This window comes from Mustela lutreola, chromosome 10, assembly GCF_030435805.1.
Source record: "Mustela lutreola isolate mMusLut2 chromosome 10, mMusLut2.pri, whole genome shotgun sequence".
NCBI classification, from domain to species: Eukaryota; Metazoa; Chordata; class Mammalia; order Carnivora; family Mustelidae; genus Mustela; species Mustela lutreola.
This window is the reverse complement of record NC_081299.1, coordinates 13,661,422-13,682,316: the sequence shown is the minus strand read 5'-3', so window position 1 is coordinate 13,682,316 and position 20,895 is coordinate 13,661,422. Positions and strand designations below refer to the sequence as shown.

The 20,895-nt window shown below is 53.6% G+C and overlaps 1 protein-coding gene across 3 annotated transcripts in view; it reads left to right on the top strand.

The window, feature by feature from the left end:
- The window catches only part of CAPZB (capping actin protein of muscle Z-line subunit beta), a 127,264-nt gene that overhangs the window by 56,457 nt on the left and 49,912 nt on the right, over positions 1-20,895 (top strand). For all 3 annotated transcript variants that reach the window (XM_059137893.1, XM_059137891.1, XM_059137892.1), the window contains exon 2: positions 3,010-3,099. In XM_059137893.1, coding sequence (XP_058993876.1) covers positions 3,010-3,099 — 90 coding nt within the window. The remainder of the gene's footprint in view (positions 1-3,009; positions 3,100-20,895) is intronic.

Genomic DNA, 20,895 nt, shown 5'->3' with positions numbered 1-20,895 from the left:
CCCTCCGCGCTGTGCTGGGCCTGTTGATCCCTCCTCCCCGTCAACCCCCGGCGACTGCCGATCTTCTGACCATCTCCGTAGTTCACCTCTTCCCAGATGTCACGCAGTTGGAATCCTGCAGTACAGAGCCTTGTCAGACCGGCTCCTTCCGCTGAGTCGTGTGCACTGAAGGTCCCTCCGTGCCTGTTCGTGCTCCGTAGCTTCATTCTCCCCAGTGCCGGGGAATATTCCCGAGTCTGGATGGACCGCAGGTGGTTTATGCACTTACCTGCCGAAGGACATCTTGGTTGCTTCCAAGTCTTGGCGTTGTGAATAAAGCTCTTAGAAACATTTGTGTGCCAGTTCTTGTGTGGAAATACGTGTTCAGCTCCTTTGGGTAAATTACCAGGGAGTGCAGTCGCTGCATCGGATGGTGAGACTAGTTTTTGTAAGAAACCAACATGCTCTCCTCAGAGGTGGTTGTGTACCGTTTTGCATTCCCACCCGCTGCGAGTCCGAGTTCCCTTTGGTCCACATCCTTGTCAGCAAGCAGAGTTCTGGATTTTGGCCATTCTAATAGGTGTGTAATGGGATCTCGTTGCTTTGAGTTTTCCTGGTGACAAATGACATGGAGCTTCTTTTCATATTCCTTACCATCTGTAAGTCTTCTTTAGTGAGGTGGATGTTTACGTCTTTGGCGCATTAGTTTATATCTCTTAACTTGTTTGGAGTCATTTAGGGTTTTCTCTTCAGGCCCGGGCGTGGGGGCGGGGCGTGTCCACAGCCAAGTTCACGGAGTTTGAGCACAGAGCAGCGCCACTCGCCAGTTCACAGCAACAGGGAAGACTTCGGGATGGGGTTGAGTGGGGCAAATGTTATAAATTATATAGATATATTTATTTTTTTCTTTTGGAAAAAGTTTTTAAAAGACTTAAAACCTGTATGTATTTATACACGTACACAGAAAATACTCCCAAACACATAACTACTGTATGTGGAACTAGATACTGTCCCCATTTTATGGATAAATAGAGGCTCGGAGAGGTTAAGAAATCTGCTTAAGGTTATAGTTGATGAATAGCAGAACTGGAAATTGAATAGAAGTCCAGAGGCAACCCAGTGTACCTGCGTTCTCAGCCCTTGCAGTGGTGTGAAAATGGCTTCCCGTGCCAGCAGGCCAGACCCACGTCACGTGGCCACGGCTGGCATAGAAGGCATGGCACAGGCAGGGAATTCACGGTTGCTGGAATGTTGCACTGAACAGAACAAGTACTGCGCCGTTCAGGGGTGAGTGAGTAAGTGTGTGGTCGTTTGTAGGATAGTAGCCACTTTGTTGTGAATCCCAGAGTAAATGGTCCCTGATAACCACCTTCAGCAGGGGGCAGGTTTGTTGTTGCTTATTTGTTTATTTATTTTTCAAAAGATTTTATTTACTTATTTGACAAGGAGAGATCACAAGTAGGCAGAGAAGCAGGCAGATAGAGAGAGGGAAGCAGGCTCCCCGCTGAGCAGAGAGCCCGATGCGGGGCTCTATCCCAGGACCCTGAGATCATGACCTGAGCCAAAGGCAGCGGCTTAACCCACTGAGCCACCCAGGCGCCCCTGTTGTTGCTTTTTTAAAAACAGCCTGCTGTGTACATCCAGTCAGTTGCCTGGGAATGAAATAGCCTCCAGTTAACTTGATGTGTTAGTTCTTTGGTGAAATACAAAGTGGGTCCTTCTCCCATGGCCTATTTGTGGTTAATATCCCTGGAGTGTCGGCGGTCGTATTGGAAGGTCCGGTTTTGTTACAGTCAGCTATGGCATTTCGAGGATTACTTTATTTTATGAAGATTCTTTAGCGTGCTGATTTAGGTATTTTAAAAATCCTGAGATTGGTCTGGGCACAGATGCTGCCTCTGCTGGGCAGTGTCAGCTGCCCCGGTGGCCTCAACTCTTCTACTTGGGGGATGTGCTGTGGTCTTCCCTGCTCTGCCTGGGCCACCTGGCTCACTTTTCTTGTCACACCTCCTGAGGTCTGCTTCTGAGCCGCAGCCCTCTGGGCTGAATTTACTCACACTCTACCCCCGCTCCGCTCCACTCCACCTCCTTCCTACCTCCGTTATTGATCACATGGATCGTCATCCAGTGACTGGCACATGGTGGCTCTGAGTGCATATTTGCAGCCTAAATGTCCCATGAGGTGAATCCTGGGAGCACACAGTGTGGTCTTTATCGTCCTGGGCCCCTGTGGCACCAGTGACCCCAGTTTGCCGCACTGGTCTGCTCTGCAACTGGAGATGCCTCTTGACCAGAGGTGCTCCGGGTCTCAGTTGCCTTGGCAAGGGCCTGGCACTTGGGGATGTGTCCCAGACTTCAGCTGAATGCCCAAAGCACTTTAGCCTTGGCATGTATCTTGCCACTTGTTCTTTGCCTGGCTTTGTCCCTGGCCTGGTGACATGACCTGCCTCATAGGTCCAGGTTGCAGCAAAGTAGAAAGCCTGACTTGCTACCCGAGCATGCTCCCTTGCTGAGCTGTTTGGGAGCACATTTGCATCTCCCGCGGTCCATTGACTTGGAACACGAGCACTTTGAGATGCGGGTGGAACTCCAGCCCACTTCCCACTTCGAGTATCTTCCAGACATCTCCACTTGAGATAGACCGAGCTGTCACAGAGCCTGTGTTCCCCCTCCCCGCCCCAGGAGATGTGTTGGAGAGCCCACTTAGGGCCTGCTTGCTGTTAGAATGCTTTGGGCAAGCTGAAACTACAAGGATGTTTTTTTCCCCCCAGATTTTATTTACTTACCTGAGAGAGAGCAAGCACGAGCTGGGGGATGGGGAGGACAAAAGGAGGGAGGGGAGCAGGTTCCCCACTCATCAGGGAGCCCGATGTGGGGCTTGATCCCAGGACCCTGAGATTATGACCTCAGCCCAAGGCAGACGCTTAATCCTCTGAGCCACCCAGGTGCTCCAAGGGTGCTTTTTAAAAAAAGATTCCAGGTCTGCTTTTGGCAAAGTGATATAGACGCTTTTGTTTTCTCTTTTCACAGAGTGACCAGCAGCTGGACTGTGCCTTGGACTTGATGAGGCGCCTGCCTCCACAGCAAATCGAGAAGAACCTCAGCGACCTGATCGACCTGGTATGAGCTTTGTGGTCATATGGTTTCGTTTGGGCTGCGGCTCATAATCAGTTGCTTTTTCCGTGCGGAGTTCCAAACCCAGAAGAAGCCTTCCCCACCACCACCGAGTTCTGAGAGTCCTCCCTGTGGTTGTCCCTCTGAGCCCACTGGGTTAGTAAAGCCCGGGACAGGGGCTTGGAAGTTGATCACTTGTGTCCCCTCGCCCCAGCTGCGTGTTTTCAGGTTCTAGAAGCTTGCATTTCAGCACGGGGTGGGGGGAGGCCGCATGCACCTAGCAGGCATTCAGAAGTGCCTGGTGCCTGGCTTCCTTCATTTCTTTGCTGTTGTGGAAGCTCCTCCAGCCAAGACAGTACAAAATTTACCCTGTTAAATACTTCAGGGGCTCCATTCCACTTTGGCTGGTACAAAACCTAAAAGTCGACTGTCAAAGAGTTCATCACCTCTGTTTTTAAAATATTTATCTGTTATTTAATTTAGAGTGATTGGTCTCAAATGATGCCTCAGTTTAACTGGCACCTGATACTGTTTGAAATGCTTCAAAATATTTAAGTAAAATCCAGAAGGCTATGGAAAATATTGAAAAGCAGTAACATAAACTAAAACCAGGCCCCAAAAGGGCAGCTGAGTCACTAGCTTATCTGGCCAGTGTGTTCGGGCTCTGGCCTGGGCTCCAGGTCCTCTGTTGGGCTTGTTGCACCCATCTCCTAGGATATGCTGATGTGCCACTAGCCATGGCTCGTCAACGAGGCATCTTTTACAGGAATGGTTTTAAAACATGTCCGTGTGCTCTAGTGATGCTTCGTTCTACTATCTGACTTGAGAGCGATGGCACCTAGGAGAAGAATGACTTGTGTCATTCACAGAGAGGACTTTGCAGCAGTCCGCAGCCTGTCGTCATGACCGTGCATGTGCTTGCAGGCACCTGCGGTCCCCGTTGGGAGGCTGCCGGATGGGGGGTGAATGCTAGCCTGTGCTGGTGACACCTGCAAGTGAGGAGGGGGAGGTTTCTCGAGGTCAGTGGCCCTGATGAGAAAGGCAGCCGCAGGCCCTGTGATGGAAGGGAGGAAGGTGGCCTTATGGACGTGATGGGGCCCGGCTAACAAAGACGTGTGAGGGGAGTGTGAAAGAAGAGAGGGTAGAAGTGCAAGGCAGACAGGGCTCTACGTGCGCATACCAGGGTCAGAGCCCAGAGCCAAGGCGGGGTGGTCAGCCTGTGAGGGCTGTGGCGACAGGCCCCCTCCGGAAGGGCAGTGGCCCCTCCCTCCGGCTGTTCACCGTGGCCCTGTGGAAGGACGACCCTGTGGGGCTTGTCTTCAGACTTTTCTGGGGAAGCCGTATGTTTGGAGTTGGATGTGAGATCTCCTGGTTTTTCCACATCTGCCCAAACGTGGGATTGCTAGATCTTGTCTTGTGTAGCGTGTGAGTGGGGGCCAGCACGGGTTAGGTGGGGGTGTTTAGCGGAAGCGTTCTTTTCTGGGAAATGGTGAAGGTCACAGTTGGACAATTGCGAGGGGTCCTCGCAGGTCAGAGGGAGGGCTTGAACTTGAGACAGAGGTTATCATCACTGTCCCCCAGACCCCAAGTCTGGTACGCACCGCACCAAGCTGCGTAGTTTGCTCGCTGGGCCTGGTGGGACCCCCCACCCTGCAAGGCAGCAGCCTGGGGCGTGCTGTGTTGCTTCTGTTTCTCTCGGTCGGAGACGTTTGCTGGATCCTATGTGGCAGAGGTGGGCAGAGGAGAGCACAGGAGGGCAGAGGTGGAGGGCGTGATTCGATCCCTAATCGGGTTAGCAGCAGAGCTTTCTTTGTCTTGAAACTCAGCAAGTCAGTGTCCTTGGCTGAGTTTAACCCCCGTGTGCCAGTTGAGCAGTTACTATATTTTAGAAATCAAATAAACAGAAGAAACGATGAGCGAACTTTTCTCAGTGCACCCTTCTTGGTGTTGAGCAGGCTGTTTTGTTCTCATGGCAGTGGAAGTGTGTTTTCTCTGCAGCCTCCCTGGTTGCCCCCTGTCTCCGAGGCGGGTGCGGCGCTGCTTCTGCGGGAACCCGGGCAGCTGCTGTCTCTGCTGGGCCTGGCCCGGGTGCTTGGGCTTGGCGGGAAAACTGCAGCACTGAGTGTGCGTGAGGGAGACTCTTGGGAGCTGTCTCGCGCCTCAGCCACACACCGGGTGCTCCCTGGGTCAGCCCCAGCAAGCAGTTTGCAGGAGGCACCTTGGATCCTGGACGAGGTGGCACAGTGTTCCTGTCCCTGAGGGGATATGCTGTGGGGCCTCCCACGGGTTACCATCAGGACACACCGCCTTTCCCTTGGCGACTTCGTCCTCTGTGGAATGTGGCTGGTGGGGGGGGATGAAGGCAGACCTGGGTTGCGGGTACGACAGCTGGCAGTGCCGACCCCTGCCGTGTGCACAGGACTGAGCTGGACGCCCTGGACACAGTGGTCTGTGTAGTGCTCTGGCCAGTTTGCATGGTCCCCCTAGAATGCACATTGGACCACTCCACCCCTTTTTTTTTTTTTTTTTTTTTTTTTTTTTTTTTTTTTTTTTTTTTTTTAAAGTTTTTAAGGTCTTTCTTTTTTTTTTAAATTTTTTTTTTTTTTTTTTAAAGACTTTTTATTTATTTATTTGACAGACAGAGATCACAAGTAGGCAGAGAGGCAGGCAGAGAGAGAGGAGTAAGCAGGCTCCCTGCTGAGCAGAGAGCCCGATGTGGGACTCGATCCCAGGACCCTGAGATCATGACCTGAGCCGAAGGCAGCGGCTTAACCCACTGAGCCACCCAGGCGCCCCACTCCACCCCTTTTTGATTGAGACTGTGAGCAAGAAGCGAAGCGGCGGCACCGGGAGTCCCAGTTCCTTCTGTGGGGGTAGTTCCTTCTGCTGGGCCCCTTTGCGTGCATCCCTCACCCCCGGGACAACAGAAGAAGTGCGGTGTCTTCTGAGGTGTCTATCTGAACTGATAGGGAGCACAGTGTTAAATAATTCACTAGTAACCTAAAATATTAAAACATCTGTTTTATGGAGAATAATTTAGAGTTCCTGTAATTAAAAACAACCACCGCGGCACTGGAGACCTGGAAGGCGGCCCCTCCGTAGAGCGGCCCAGATGGGATTAGCAGGTCACCCTTGTCCATAGCTCTGTGGGGGGGTGGGAGAGGTCCCCACTGCCCCTCCCCAGGTTGTGTAGAGGCCCTGGTAGTTTCCCGTCATCCAGAGTGGGCTGGGGAATCGGTGTTCTCCTTAATTTTTTAATTTGAAGTATGATGAATGTCAGAATGGAAATGGAGCGTGGCTTTTCGCCGAATTAGGATCTGGTAAAGCACACCTCATTAAAACTATACTGACGTGCTTCAAAAGCCACTTTTTGATTAATGGCCTTCCTTCAGGGTCCCTGCTCTGCACCATAGTGTATGAGGGGCATCTGGCCTGGTTTTGTACAAGGTCCTAGGACCAGTCCTAGAAATTACTTCTTTGAATGTTTTCCTTTCGCTGTTGCTATATTTCTTCTCTTTGCCCTGGGAATGATGCCCGGGCGGGGTGGGGGTGGGGGGTTGTTTTTAACTGGGTTTGCAGAATTCCGTCATTCTTTTAAGAGTTGGTCCATGCTGAGTGTACTGCTGTGTCTCTGAAGTTCACTTGAAGTTTTAGTTCTTCCCAGAGCTGTGATTGCAGAAAACTCACACCGTTGTGGGTCCATCTAGTAGCAGCGGGTCCAGGCCTTTGTTTCAGGTAATCTGCGATCAGTCAGATGTTTTCAGAGCAGCAAGTGCCCTGCTCGGTGCAAATTGCAGTCATTCCTCCCATGCCCACCTGCCTAAAATAATGAAGGGGAGGGAGGTGTTTTCAAGGCAAGTCTCCAATTTTAAGACTGACAAGAATGTTAGGATTTGCCAGCATTCTCCATGAGGGGAATGTCCACGCTTAGATGTTGGAGCCAGAAAACCGTAGGGGAATTGATCTGGCTTACCAGCAGTCCGGGTACAGAGTCGCATGAAAGAGAAGTGCGGTGTGTGCTTGGCAGCCAGGCCAAGGAAGCCCAATTTATCATGCCAGATGAGCTCTCCTTCTCTTTTCTGTCCAGCATCAGAGCTTTTGCTGCCTTGGGATTATGGTGCATGCTGGGATTGGTGGGAAATGACCTTCCTTTGCAGATGGCCAGAACATCATTTCAGTACATATTAATCCCATTGTACTACAGTGAAGCCAGCCGAGATCCGTTGTTAAGCCGTTTCAAAAATACCCACTGGTCCTGTGGGCCAAGAATCATATGATGTTTAGATGCTCCCTTGGCTTCCTACACTTTGACCTTCTATGGCTTTACTCCGTACACTGGCAGGAATAGCCTACACTTGGCTGGGATATATTTTGAGCCCTGAGCTGAGGAAGGAGTTTGTTTCTGCAAATTGGCATCCAGCAGGCCATCCATCCGTCCTTTGCCCTTTTTAAGAGCAGACCAAAAATAGCCCTAAATCTGTTTAACCAGGCAGGAGAATCTTTGCCTGCAAGCATTAGTCATTTCATTTTTAATTTGTTCTCTCTTCTGTGCTGTAGCCACCCAGAGGTCCAGCTTGTGAGTGTCCCCAGACCCTACTCAGGCCCGGAGGTGGGCATCAGCTGGGAGAGCCTCTGAGCCGTCCTGGGCAGCCTGTGGGTTAGAGGGGGAAGAGACCTGGGAGCTGAGAGCATTGTTTTCGTGGCAGCATATCCTTCGTGACAGCTAGAATCACCCTCTAGAAATAGAAAGGGCCAGCTGGGTGCGGGGTTTGGCCCCGGCGGCCTCGGTAGGACCTGTATTTTGACTGGCATGCAGAAATCGCCCACCCCTTTGCAATTCTTCAGGCCTGACCTGTCAGAAGGTTGGGTGCATGGGGTGTACTTGGGCCCTGGGGGCCCGGCGGATGAGCTTTAAGTCTCCAAGAACCTACGCTCCGTGAAGTAGCAGGGGAAGCCAGGCTCCACACGTTTGTGATTGCTGAAGGCGAATATTTAATGGTTCATTAATGTTGTTATCTGTCTGATTCCTGCTAAGCGTTGTTACTCAATTTTCATTCTTTAAGGTGGAACCAACAAGTTCTGGAAATTACTCTTCCATTGGTAGCTGTGTGGAATGGAGCACCAAGCTCAGCTCTGTTCCCAGGTGCTGAAGACGTCCCGGGCGTGAGGACCAGGGTCCTGCAGGCCAAGATGACCCAGTTTATCTGTGCTCAGCACCAAGGAGGCGGCTTGTGCTTTCTTCCCGCCTAACTTGCCTCTTCTCTTCACCATTTAAGAGTGGTCTCACACCAGTTTTTTTTTCCTCCTTTATTCAGAGGCGACCTTTAAAAGGTCGTCTCCTTTCTAAAGGGGTCTTAGCTTAAGTGGGTGAAAAGTTAGTGGATTTAAGCCCACATTTCCTGAGCACCCCCTCTGAGTCAGCCACTGTGCTCAGCGCTGGGAAGAAATCCTTTATTCCTTGGCTCTCCTTCCACAGGAGAAAATGCCAGGATCCTGAAACTGATGAGAATGACCTTGGCTGGGTTCTCAGCCCGCTGGCCTTCATCGGTTCATCAGCTCCGAGGAGGGCTGTCAACGGTTATTCTACAAGAACTTCACCTCCACTGTTGGTCGAATACTCTTCCAGGTGCCGGCGATGTGGGATGGGAGGTCTGGCTCCATAGAACTGGCTTTTAGCGGAGAATTTAGGGAAGACTTCCGGAAGAAGGAAGACTTGGCTTCGGCCAGCTTGGCTCTCTCTGTCTCCCAAGCAGATGCCCAGCCGGCATGTTGGTTTGTCTTTACTTTTGACTAAAGGTGGCCCAGGCTCTTCTGTGGCTGTGCCCTGTCCCCTGACTCTGCTGGCCACCTCGGACCTAGCCTCTCCCTCTCTTCCTCACGTTCTTCCCCCAGAGCATTCCTGACAGCTGAGCAAAAATGCTTCTTTGGAGTTTGGGGGGCAAATCCCAAAGTGGCTGCCTGGAGTAGAGAATTTTATGTTTCTTCTCTTTAAATAATAACATTCTGGTCCGTAACATGCCCACATGTAAGACATTTTAATATAAGAATGCTTTCTACACTGAAGCCTTAAGTCGAGTTGAGGCTCAGAGAAGTTGGCCTTTTCCCGCCTGGGGCTTGGTGAGGGGGCCTCCCAGCCGGGCGTCGCCTTCCCCCTGCTGGGCACCGACCAGCTGAGCTGTGGGTCAGGGGTCCCCCACTGACAACACCACGGACGCATGTGGGGCTCGTGCGTGGTGGTTCGGGAGCCATCTGCCAGACCCCATTTGCTGCTGCCGAGGGAAGTTTCCCTACAGGTTTATGTCAGGGGTGGGGGGACTCGGCTTCTAGCTTCCATTCTCCTGTTTGTCCTCGGGTCCACCCAGGGTCTCCTGGGAAGTTTTCTCTCCCAGGCCGGATATTGTCTCTGATAATTATGCAAAAAGCCCCTGCGCAGTCTCTGTTGCACTGATGTTTCTGAGCTTATCCTGCGCTTCCCTGCAGGCAACACTGAGCTGCGGTTCCCGTTTTACAAGGGGAAAGCGTTCTAGCCAAGGGCCCCCAGCAGTATTTTAATGAACTCCATTCCTTGAAAAGTTGTGGTGAGACTTCTCATGCAAGCGTTTTTGCTCTTTGAATGGACTGCAGCTGTGGGGACTAAAAGCAAGGGAGGGGGGGAAGCAGCCCCTGGACCGAGGTGCTGAACTGGCCCCCTGTTCCCTGCCCAGAGCTGCCTCTCTGTAGTGAGATGGCCTCCCATGACCTCAGCCTGTTGCAGAGGTGAGGACCCTGCCATCTGATGGCGCGGCCTCTGATTTGTGTCAGGGTGACAGCTAGGCAGCCCTTGTAAACAGGGATAGGATGGCATGATTGGCTCGGAGGGGGAAGTGGGGCTCCCTGGAGTGCCTTCCCCTGACCTGCTCCCTCATAGATGCTGCTGGGAAGTTATTTGAAATTCTGATGAGCTCTCTTCTCTGCAGAAGAATGGGCCCTCATTTGATCCAATTAAGAATGAGATGGATTGCCTCCTGTGCCAGCAGCCCAGACCATTAAAACTTGAAGCCACGCAAATGAAGGAGAAAAGTACAGGGGCCATTTGCTTTCCTTTGTGCGCATGTGTTCTGTTGGGGAGCCAGGACTGTTTCCAGGAGACCAGAATGACGTGTCCGCTGGTCCTGAGCAACGCTGGGGCAGTAACGGAGATGACTCATTATGGCCAGGGGCTCAAGATGCTCCAGAACTAGGTTATTGGAAAGCAGTCTTCTGTCACTGTTGATGTCAACCCCCTAGTTCATTTTTGTTGTTTTTAAGAGGAAATGCTAAAGTTCCAATAGAGATGTTGTGTTTGGCCTCAGATTTATAATTTGACTCTCTCCTCTTTTCATTCGTCCTAAAGTCATTTTCCGTGAATAACAAGGAAAAATGGCTTTCACGGAGAGCCACCCGGTGTGGAGCACTGATGTATTCGGGCCACGTTATTACACATTTGATCGGCATCTGGTTTAAGCCTCTCAGCCACTCTGTAAGGCGAGCGGGCAAGTCCCCTTTCATAGCCGAGGACAACAAGGATGTCCTATACCGGACGCGGGACCTAGGACCCAGTAGGGTCCAGCTGTGGGTTCAGCGTGTTGCCCACTGGATTACAGTGTTAAAGGTGAAAACGTGATAGTATGTCATTTCTTGTGTGTCTTGCTAAAATGATCCCTTCAGGTGAAACTGTAAGAGGAATCTGTGATAAGGGCGGGCTAGTGGCCACAGAACCTGTAAGTGCATCAGGAGAAAAGCCTCTTCACCTTCTCTTCCTGCCTCTTCTGGTTCAGAGCTCCATCAGAGCAACCCGATTTCTGCTTGGCCTGGCTGCTAGGAGCAGTGGACTCAGTGGGATTAGTGGTGCGGGGGTGAAGCCGTCAGTAACTGTCCCCCAGCACATATGCGCATACACGCACACACTCCTACTGTGCCCTGTGTGTGTGTGTGGGTAGGGGTGCTCTTTAAAAAAAAAAAAAAGCATTCTGTCCAAACACAGGTTGTTGGCCACTCCTTATTTTTTCGGTTAATAAAGCAAATCTAGACATTTTAGGAAAAGCAAGTTCTTGCGCCACAAGAGCTAAAGGGATGGGTCAGGAAGGGGGCTGCCTTGAAATCAAACGTACCAGAACTAGCGCACAGCCCGGCAGAAGGCACTTGGAACATAGGAGGCACCTGGGGTGGGAGGACAAGATCCCGTTGGTGGCAGCAGGACGACAGCAGGGGCAGCTGGGCGTGGGCTCCCCATGCGGCAGGCGGCCGTATGTGACAGCGCCGTAGAGCTCAGACCTGAGGGCAGAAGCGAGGGGGTCAGCCTACTCAGCACGGGGCCCCCGTCCCCTAGGCACCTAGGATGGATTTTAAATGACCTTCATGTTTCACTGGGAAGAAGCAAATCAGATTGCTGAAACAGCTAGAAACATCGGAGGCAGACAAGCGGAGTATCTCTTGTCCGGTAGGCGCTCATCCCGCTCGGGGACTAACAGGAAGCTCATAGGCCAGAAGCAGAGGGAAAGCCTCGACGGTGGCCGGTGCTGAGGTCGGGGAGGCCTTATTCCTGAGACTGACACCGAAAGGATGGCTTATGACCACAGACAGTTTTAACTTAAAAGTTGGGATAAAATTAAATGAGGGAGCTGAGAAAAAGCTCTGAAAAGTATTTGCCACTTACGACAAAGAACGTTCCTCCCTAAATCTCAAGAAAGCAGCTTCTGAGGCTGTCACTGTTGTTCCCACCAGACAGAAGCAGCAGCAGGGGCCCGGGCTTCTTAGGCAAGGTCACCAGGTGGCCATGCTGGAGCCAAGCTTTGGACCCAGACAGTCTGACTCCAGGATTCCCGGCCGCTGTGTGCAGACATTTCCACTAAAAAGAAAAGTGGGAATACTTTGTTAGGACAGAGAACCAGGTGCCCAGACTGGTGGGTCATAGAGGGAGCCGTGCAGATGTCTCGTGCACATCCTCTGTGTCCTCCTGAGGAGTACAAAATGAAACAGGATAGGATGGCTGGAAAAGTGGCCTTCACGGATGACCCGACTTTATGCTCAGTGGACGGATTGAATTTCTTCCTGGATGCAACCTGCATGTTGCCTGCCTGTCATGAAATTGGGCAGCTCACCTTGGTTGAGACTCTTGAGGAGCAAAGACTGTGAACAATGGGGGAAACATGGCCAGCTCTGCCGTCTGGGAGCCATCCATGTTGACTTATTAAAGGTTCTGAGGAGTCCTGCAGTTACAAACAACATTGCCTCGATCCCAGCACTTCTCTGACTCACTTTCATGGGATCTACTTTGGAAAACATTGGTTTCCTAGAAAGGTTTATAACCTGCATAGTCAAATGGCCTGGATTCTAGACCCTTTTTGGCAGTGGCCATAAGTGTGGTGTTAACCAAGCTCACAATTTTTGTGACCAGTAAAGTGGCATAGGAAGAACTTGGCTCTCCTTGTGGCTTCTTCAGATAGAGAACTGCTGCAGAGAACTCACAGCTCCTTCAGCAGTGGGGGAACCAGGAAGGTGGGAAGGAAGCACTGTGTACATTGTGCAAGTCTTATCGATAGTCAGGGACCCTGGGTTGCAGCATTGGGTCTGCTCCTAACTTCTTTGTGATCAGCAGCGGCCAGGTCTGTCTGGGTCTCTTAATCTCCTCTCTGAAGTGAAGGCCACACGGTCACAGTCTCAGAACCTGAGTCCCATTGCCTAGAACTAAAAGATCGTCACTGTGGATCCTGTTGTGTGGCGGTCACTACTTTTGCCGGCAGAAGAGACATTGATTGCTGTCAGGTCTGTGACCGAATAGCCTGCCGTGTATGGTAAAAATGTGGAGAGAGCCAAGCCGATGGGGACCTGTGGCACACCCCACACCCCCCCGGGGCTGGGCTCCATGGCCTCCGCAGCACCCTTCTGTGTGGGTGAAGTTAGGCTGACTGGGACCTGGATCCCCTTCTGTCACCTTCCAGCTTCGAGAGCACAGGCAGGTCGCTTTACCTCCCAGAGTTTGCTCCAGCATAAAAGATGGGGGTAAGAACACTGTTCCTGGAGCCCTTGTGAGGGTTTGAGCATGTATGTCACACGCCGATGCGCGTGGCACACAGGTGCTTAATCAGTGCTGGCTGGCTCCTTTCTTACCTTCGCAGGCTTTCCAGGACCTGTTGCTAACCCCTAGGCTCTGGCAGCCTTCCCTGTTTGCACAGGCAGACGGTCCCCATCCTGACTGCGTCAGGGGGATGGGGTTTAGAACCCAGTGCGCCATGGCTGGGACTTGGTGTATTTAACCCGGCAGGGAGGAGGTGAGAGGGCCCTCCACTGAGGTGTTTGAGGTGCTCCTGACAACCATTCCCCCCGTCTGTGGACTCGGACAGTGGCATGCCTCTGACGGGCTGGAAAGCACGGCAGTGCCATCGCCCTCGACCCCTGGGCCAGCAGAGGAGGTCAGAGACCTGTGTTGTGGCCAGGAAGGACAGCTGTCATTCCACAGAGTGGGCTGATGACGTGTCCGGCCTCCCATCCCGTCCTGGCAGAGTGGGGGCTCCCGGCCTGTGTGAGTCCTCTCTGCTCCTCCTTGCCCTGGGGGCTTTGGTGGGCACGGTGCTCCCTGCTCAGCTCCCTGGATTCGCAACACTCAGAGTCCTTCTTTGGAAGCCCTGGCGGAGGAGCCAGACACAGTGGCTGCGTGTGGGGCCGGTGGGGAGTGCGATCTGTCCAAGGAGCCGGTGGCGGATCCCGCAGCCTCCCCGCTCCCTCCAGCTCATCGCCTTCACTTCAGCCATCCACAGGCGCCGCACAGGCAGGTGGACGTCATCCAGGATGGGCCACCTGGGACCCGACACCCTCAGGAGCCCCCTCTGGGGTCCAGTTTCCTGTTCTCTGTGCCTTCGCGTCCTTCCATCCCATCAGGGTTGCTGGGGTCCCAGCCTGAGCCCCAGTCTCTTTAGTCTCCCCCTCTGCACTGCCAGCGTGACCCCCACGCACCCCCTCCCCAGCTTGAGAAGCAGCCCCCAGGCCGACATCTGTGGCTCCTCCAGGGTCACCCAGCAGAGGGCCTCCCCGCCCCACGTCTGTCCCCCTTCAGCCTCTCCTGATCGGCGTCTCATGGCGCAGAGGCTGCTTCAGCCCCTCGCCTGCTCCTACCTATTCCTGCCCCGATGTAGACGTAGGCCTGCTAGGGGCCACCAGCCGCGGCGTGGGTGTTCGGCTGGGCTTGCAGCAGCGTGCGCATTTATCCTGCACATTTCCTTGGACACGGACTGATTGTTTAAAGATCTCCCCCTCCCCATATACCCCTTGTATGTCAGGCTACAGAAAGCTTAGAGATGGAGCGCCTGCCAAGTTCTCGGCCGGGAAGTGTTAGGGCCCCTGTGAGTCTGGCATGTCTGGAGCTCCAGACCCGGTGCGGGTGAGCGCCTGGAGCCCAGAAGGCCTGGCTGAGCCGAGCCCTCGACTTCCCCGTGTTTGAGCGGGGTGACTTCTCAGTCGTGGCTTCTTCATCTTGGGGGCAGGCCTGATGTCACTGCCCTTGAAAACTAGACCTGGTGTGTGTAGAGCTCCTGGCACGGTAGGGCTTAGAGGAGGTAGCCGTCCGTGGAGGGTTCTTGCCCCAAGTCTGATGTGGCCATTGAACAGATGAAGGAAAGCTCTGCCAGTTGCCTGGTTGTTGGCTGGTAACTGTGAGCTGCCAAATCTTTTCTTGGTCCTTCGCGTGCTTGGTTTCTTGAAAGCACACCCCCCTTACAGATGAAACAGAGCGGCTCAGTAAGTCAGCCAGAGCCTCACAGCTCGTTACTGAGTAGCAGGGTCGGATTAACCCCAGGTCCGTCAGACTTATGTGCCCAGTTTCCTCCCACCATGCTGTCTGTCCCCGCACTTCTCCAGGATTAGCTTCTGCCTTGTCGCTGCAGGTCCCCAGCAGATACCGCCACAGTTATTAGCACCTGCAAGAGGTTATTCAGTCTTTGCAGAATGGAGCTTTCCCCTTCCCTTGTTGAGAGGAAGACTTGTTCTCGCCTTCCATTGTTAGAGAGAAATGCTGGTGGAGGTGGCTGTGGTGGGGATCATGTGCCCCCCAGGTCCGCATGCCGCCACCAAGTAGCGCTGTTGCCTGGCCTCTTTCTGTTAAGAGGGTGGAGGCAGGTGCCTTCCAGCCCCCCTCCCGCCCCCCCCTCCAGGCTTCCCATTGCTTGCATTAAAGAGTCAGCGCTCTAGAAGAAGGTGCAGGGGTGAAGACTGATTCCACCCTCCTCTTTCGGGTCACTGGCCTTCATCAGGCGGGACACTTTTTGTTCATTAGTCAAGCCGTTTGCAGTTGCTGCGTTGCCACATCTGTTGCTGCCTTCCTGGACCTGTTGCGCTCACAATTAAGGTTCATTACAGACCCTGTCAATCACAACAGGCCCAGAGCCTGCCTTTGAGAGGCCTGGGAAGGGCTGTCCCTGCGCCCTCCCCTTTGCAAATGGTCCCCGACCGGATTCTGGATGTGTGGTATGCGGGAGAACGGGGAGGGACCGCGCGCTTGTAAAACTCCAGACTCCCGGGTCCTGGGGGGCCTGGTACCTTGTGTGTAATTGAAACCTTCATGCCAGGACGAGAATTGATGTTACAGATGGTGCTGGTAGGAGCTGTGTGAGATGGAGGCTTTGGAATAAGTGTCTGACAGCAGGCCACTCGAGAAGAGATTCGAGGCCAAACACAGAAGAGGTTTAATTATCGTTGATCTCCCTCTCTCCTCTTTCTGGAATGTGTAGGCACACTTAATTACTACTAACTGGAAGCTAAAATAACCGTCTGGGTTCAGAACGAAACCCTTTCGGAGATTTGCCCCAGGCTGGAAATGATTATTCTTCCTACAAGTGGATTTTCCCTCATTCTCACCGTGCCAGACGTCAGAAGGGAGTGAGGGGCTGCGTCAGGCCTGGAACATGGCCTCCTGCTCCTTCCCCAGCATTTTTGCGCCTCGTTTGTTCACCTTCCCACTTTGAACTCTGCCTGCTGGGGAGCCCCACATCCAGGCTGCCTCAGTCCACGGGGCCTGGTGAAAGCGCTGCCTCATGGTGCCACACTCCTAGCACGGGGGGGGGGGGGGGGGGCCTCTGGGGCCGAAGCACTGCTGCCCCATAGCCCCGGGGTCCACACAGTGCCGGGCCACATTGCTGATGCAAAATAAGTCATGATCGGTGAGCCAGTAAACCTGCCCGTCCCAGACCCGAGAGGGAGGACTCTCCATCTGTACCTTCTGAGCCGTGGACTCTGAGGAGGGAGGAGAAAGGGGGCGGCGATGCCATGAGAAGCTGGAAGGACTTCAGAGGCCTCAGCTCTGTGGGGTCGGCGCTGGTGGCCTGGGCAGGGGACAGGGGCGCACGGGGGCAGCAGACCCCAAGTCCGCTGGGTCTCGTACCCCCAGGAGACCTAGGTGACCTCGAGGAGGCCGCTTCCACACTCAGTGCCTTCGTTTCCCCGTGGGTACAGCGCAGGGAGTTGTGAATTCACCTCGTCCTCGGAGGGCAGGTGGGAGGATCAGGGGGCTGTGCTGGGGCATTGCAGGGCACATGAAGAGCGTGGGCTTCTGTGAGAGCAAGTAGTTCGTGTAGGAGAAACACGGGCACTGGGGCAGCTGGCCTGTTGCAGTTCAGCTGTCCTTCTGAGGACGGCTGTGTCCCTTGCCAGAGTGCCCCACGTTTTCTTGTGCAGCGGGCAGCAGGCAAGTGCTTCATGATCGGGCTCAGGGAGGTGGTGCTGTCCTCCAGGGCGGAGTGGGCAGTGGGGCGCGCCAGGTCCATTCACAGTGACCGGTGCACTTCAATGCCCTCCCCTCGAGTACTTGACCTCTCGGGTCTTGGCTGAGAACACATGAAGTAGGTTATGTGGCTTGTGGAAGAACCTCGGCTGAGAGTTCAGCACAGAGGGAGGCCCTGGGAGCACTGGATGCAACTTGGCTGCCGGAGGCCGTTGGGGACATGGTTTCAGGTGCCCAAGGCCATTGCTTCTAAGGAGTGCTACCCATCTAGCTTGTCGGCCGAAGGCATGTTTATCATTTAGGGCTGTTCGGTGCACACTGATTGCTACTACCCTTTCATGGGTTACTGGATTATTCTAAGAGCCTCTGGATCTCCCTGCCTCTGGCCCCCCACCCACCCCATCTCCCTCTCAGCAGCCGGAGTAACCTTTCCAAAATGCAGTTCTCACCATGACCCCACAGAGTCATCAGGATCAAACCCAGAGAACATTCTGGGTTTAACAGACTCTTGAACTGGAGCCCTGCCCATCCCTCCTCCCTCCTCCAAGTCCCTTCCCCTCCAACCATACCGATGTGCTAGGGCTTCCCTAAGGTCCTGTGCCCAGTATTGTCGGATCTTTGTACGTGCTGCCCATTCCTGGGAACACCTCTCTACCCCAGCCCTGCTGATCTCAGATCTCTGTTTGAGCCTCACTCCCCCACCCTTGTCCCTTGGTCACTGCTGCTCACGAAGCTCTCTGAGGGCAGGGATCTTGTCCGCTCTGTTCACCTCTGTATCCACAGAGTGGGCACAGATGGACTCCCAGGGAAGGCGTGCCCGGCCCCTTGTGAGGGCTAGAGCCTGCGCTGAAGCACTGGGTCCCAGTGGTGAGGAAGGTAGTGCTTGTGTCTGTAGAGCCACAGTCAAGGGCTCTTGCCAAAAAGCAGGTGATGGGTGCGTACTGTGGTCGCACTGAGGATCCCGTTTGTTGCCACGGAGACTTTCTAGTTGTGTAATAGAAGAGACAGCGACTGATTATTTGTGAGTGTAAGATTAGAGCTGGGAAACGGGCCTCTTCCCTAAACTGCTCCGCGAGCCAGCCTGCCTGCCACCGGAAGAGCCCCCGTCAGTTCCTTCCTGAGAAGCAGTGGCCCTGTGGACTTCGTTGACACTGAGGGCTTCATGAAACGGTCACTGCCACCCCCTTTGTCTTGTCTGATCTCACAGGGGCCTCGGGCTTTCCAAATCAGGTCAGGTGCTCTGGCACCTGCTGTCTCCCTCACAGCTCCAGGTGGTAACAGCTGCTGCTCCCAGAGGAAGCCGTAGTAGGCTCCCGGCTTCCTGATTTTCCTGAGCTCTTAGCTCTTCGGTTTTGGCAAAGGGCCGCAGGGTCTCTGCCTTAGTTTCTGATCCTTGTTACCTTTCTTAGATTTGGGAACTTCTCATAACTTCCAGGGAGCACAGGGTGTCCTTCAAAGCAGAGCTGAAGCCCCTGTTTAAGAAGACGGACCCCAGGGCTACATCGGACACGCGATGTCCCGTAGAGAAGAGCCGCGACGTGGGTGCGGGCTGTGTGCGGAAGACGTCGGCTCCTCCTCTGCCACCTGGGAGTCAGAAAGGCGAGCGCTCCCCCCGGGTGGAGGTGGGGAATAACGTTTTTCTGTTTTATTGCACATCTTTTCTCCGTGGACAGGATATTCAAGTCCACGGAAATGCTTATGAAGGTGCCATATACTAATCTGCAAACAAGAAATGCAGTTCCTAGAGCGGAGGGCCTCGCTAGTTTTCCCTGGAGTTAGGTTTCTGCCTTAAAACACCTTGAAGGGGCGCCTGTGTGGCTCAGTGGGTTAAAGCCTCTGCCTTCGGCTCAGGTCATGATCCCAGGGTCCTGGGATCGAGCCCCATATCGGGCTCTCTGCTCAGCAGAGAGCCTGCTTCCTCCTCTCTCTCTCTCTGCCTGCCTCTCTGCCTACTTGTGATCTCTGTCTGTCAAATAAATAAATAAAATCTTTGAAAAAAAAAAAAAAACACCTTGAAGAAGAGCTTTCCTGTGTGCGGTGAGAGGCACCCTTAGAATGGGGCAGGTCCGGCCTACCTCCTCCCAGACCAGGGCGTCGTCCTCTGTTGCTCTAAGGCATGGATCACCAGAACTGCTGGAAAGGTGGCAGGGGACCAGACGGTGGGGGAGGAGGGGGGTGTTCATTCTCAATGAGAGTGTCAAGCTGACTGCGAACTTGTTGGTCACCCCATTGGCTTCCACATTCTTTCCATTCCGGAGACCCAGGGAAAATCGGCCAACGCTCCACAGGCTTTGCAAACCTTTCCCTAATTAAAGGGCCGCCCAGCTGTGTGCACAGCTCCTCTGCTTCACATCTCTGCCCTCCTGTGTTTGTGTTTAAAATTCCATCTTTCCCAAAAAACTTGCCACTCAGCAAGTCTCCTTGCAAGCCCCCATGTTTGTTTGGCGAAGTCTTTTCCTCCAGTTTCTGTTCTGCCTGTGTACGGAAAGTCCAGGTCTCTTCGGGGTCACTCAGGCAGGTGCGCTGTCATTGTCTGTGTTAGCGTTGATGTAGGCCCTGGGAGGTGGCACTGGGAGCTCTGGGCCTCCCAGATGTCAAACTCCTGGATGCCTGAGGGACTAGAGTGTTGCTTTGGTTTCCTTTTGGGCAAAAATGAATAAGAGCTTAGTCCTCCCGTGGTTCTGGTGAGGGGCAGTACTACTGCAAGATCAGAGAAGTCGTTCCAGAAGAATCCAACTTAGGTCAGGATCAGGTCCAGCTGCAGGAAGCTGGGCGTCCCAAGGTGAAGAAGAAACGGGGTTCTTATCTGCTGGAGTCGGGAGGTATAATTCATCAGAAACACACGAAGATCCCTTCCTTGGCCTTACCTTGCCCAAAGCGGGGAGGGTCTGTCTGGCTTCTGTGTTTTGGGATCCCTGTAGCATCCTATTCTCACCAGACCCCGGGGAGCAGTGTTTAGGTCACGTTTGGGGAGCTTTCACGGAGGAGGTTTGAACAGTATCTCTGTAGGTTAGGTCCTGCCTCCTGGTGGGTGAGAAACACAAGACAGGAAAGTGAGTTGGAAAGAGAGTCTGTTTCCCCAGGACCCGGAGAGTCAGAAGGCATTTCCTTCCTGAGAGCTTGGCAGGCACTGGCCCTGGGCGAGGCATGCCTGGGTCACCCTGGAGCACACGTCGGGTTCGGGGAACAGATTCAGAGCACTTGAGAACAGGGCCCAGCCTGCTTTCCCTGGCGTTTTAAGTAGGTCTGGAGTCTGGACGGGGACGTGGAGCAGCCTGCCTGTCCTTCAGGGGCTGGGGATTCTGACGCGTGTCTGTTCGCCAGTCCCTTAAAAGCCAGTGGCATGCTCTCAGTGACCAGGTCTCCGATGATTGAAGGGCACACCAATGTTGGTATCTGTATCATGGGCTGTGGGAAAGCCTGGACTTCCTTTTAGTGGGAGGCTGGGTGGGTGGGAGATCACTCCTGAAAGAGAGCAGAGGGGTAATGTAGGTTCTGTGTGCAAAGAGAGAAATTTCTGAAGGACCTGGAGTTGGAATTGAGGGGCAGAACCCTTGTGCTCAGAAGCCGTTCCTTAAGTTCTTCTCCCTCAGGCTGTGTCTGGGTCCCGAGGCTCGGCACCGCAGGGGGCGGGCTTAGCTCTTATTCCCTCTCGGATCACCCGTAGCGCCTCGCTCAGTAGATGCTGTGTTTAGTTTCAGAAGGACCGTCACAAACTTCTGATGAGCTCGCAGAACCGTCTCCCAGAGAGGCGGAGAGCTAAGTACATAGACTGTCTTCAGCTCTGAGACTTTGCAGGAACTTAAGGCTGAAATGAACCTTGCTGGTCGTTTGGTCCAGTGGCTTTCAGACATTTCTTAAATCGGTAGAGCCCTCTTTCAAGCTAAGTCTTACACAAAACTTCCACGAAGTAGAGAGTGGTGGGTGGGCCTCCCCTTATCCCTGCCACCCTGAGCCCCCCACCCCCACCAGCATCCTACCAGGCGTCTCCTCTCTGCCTCCGAGAACTGAGAGACACATCTGAGTCAGTTGGCCCATTTTAGAGATGAGGAAACAGGACCATCGAGTGATCT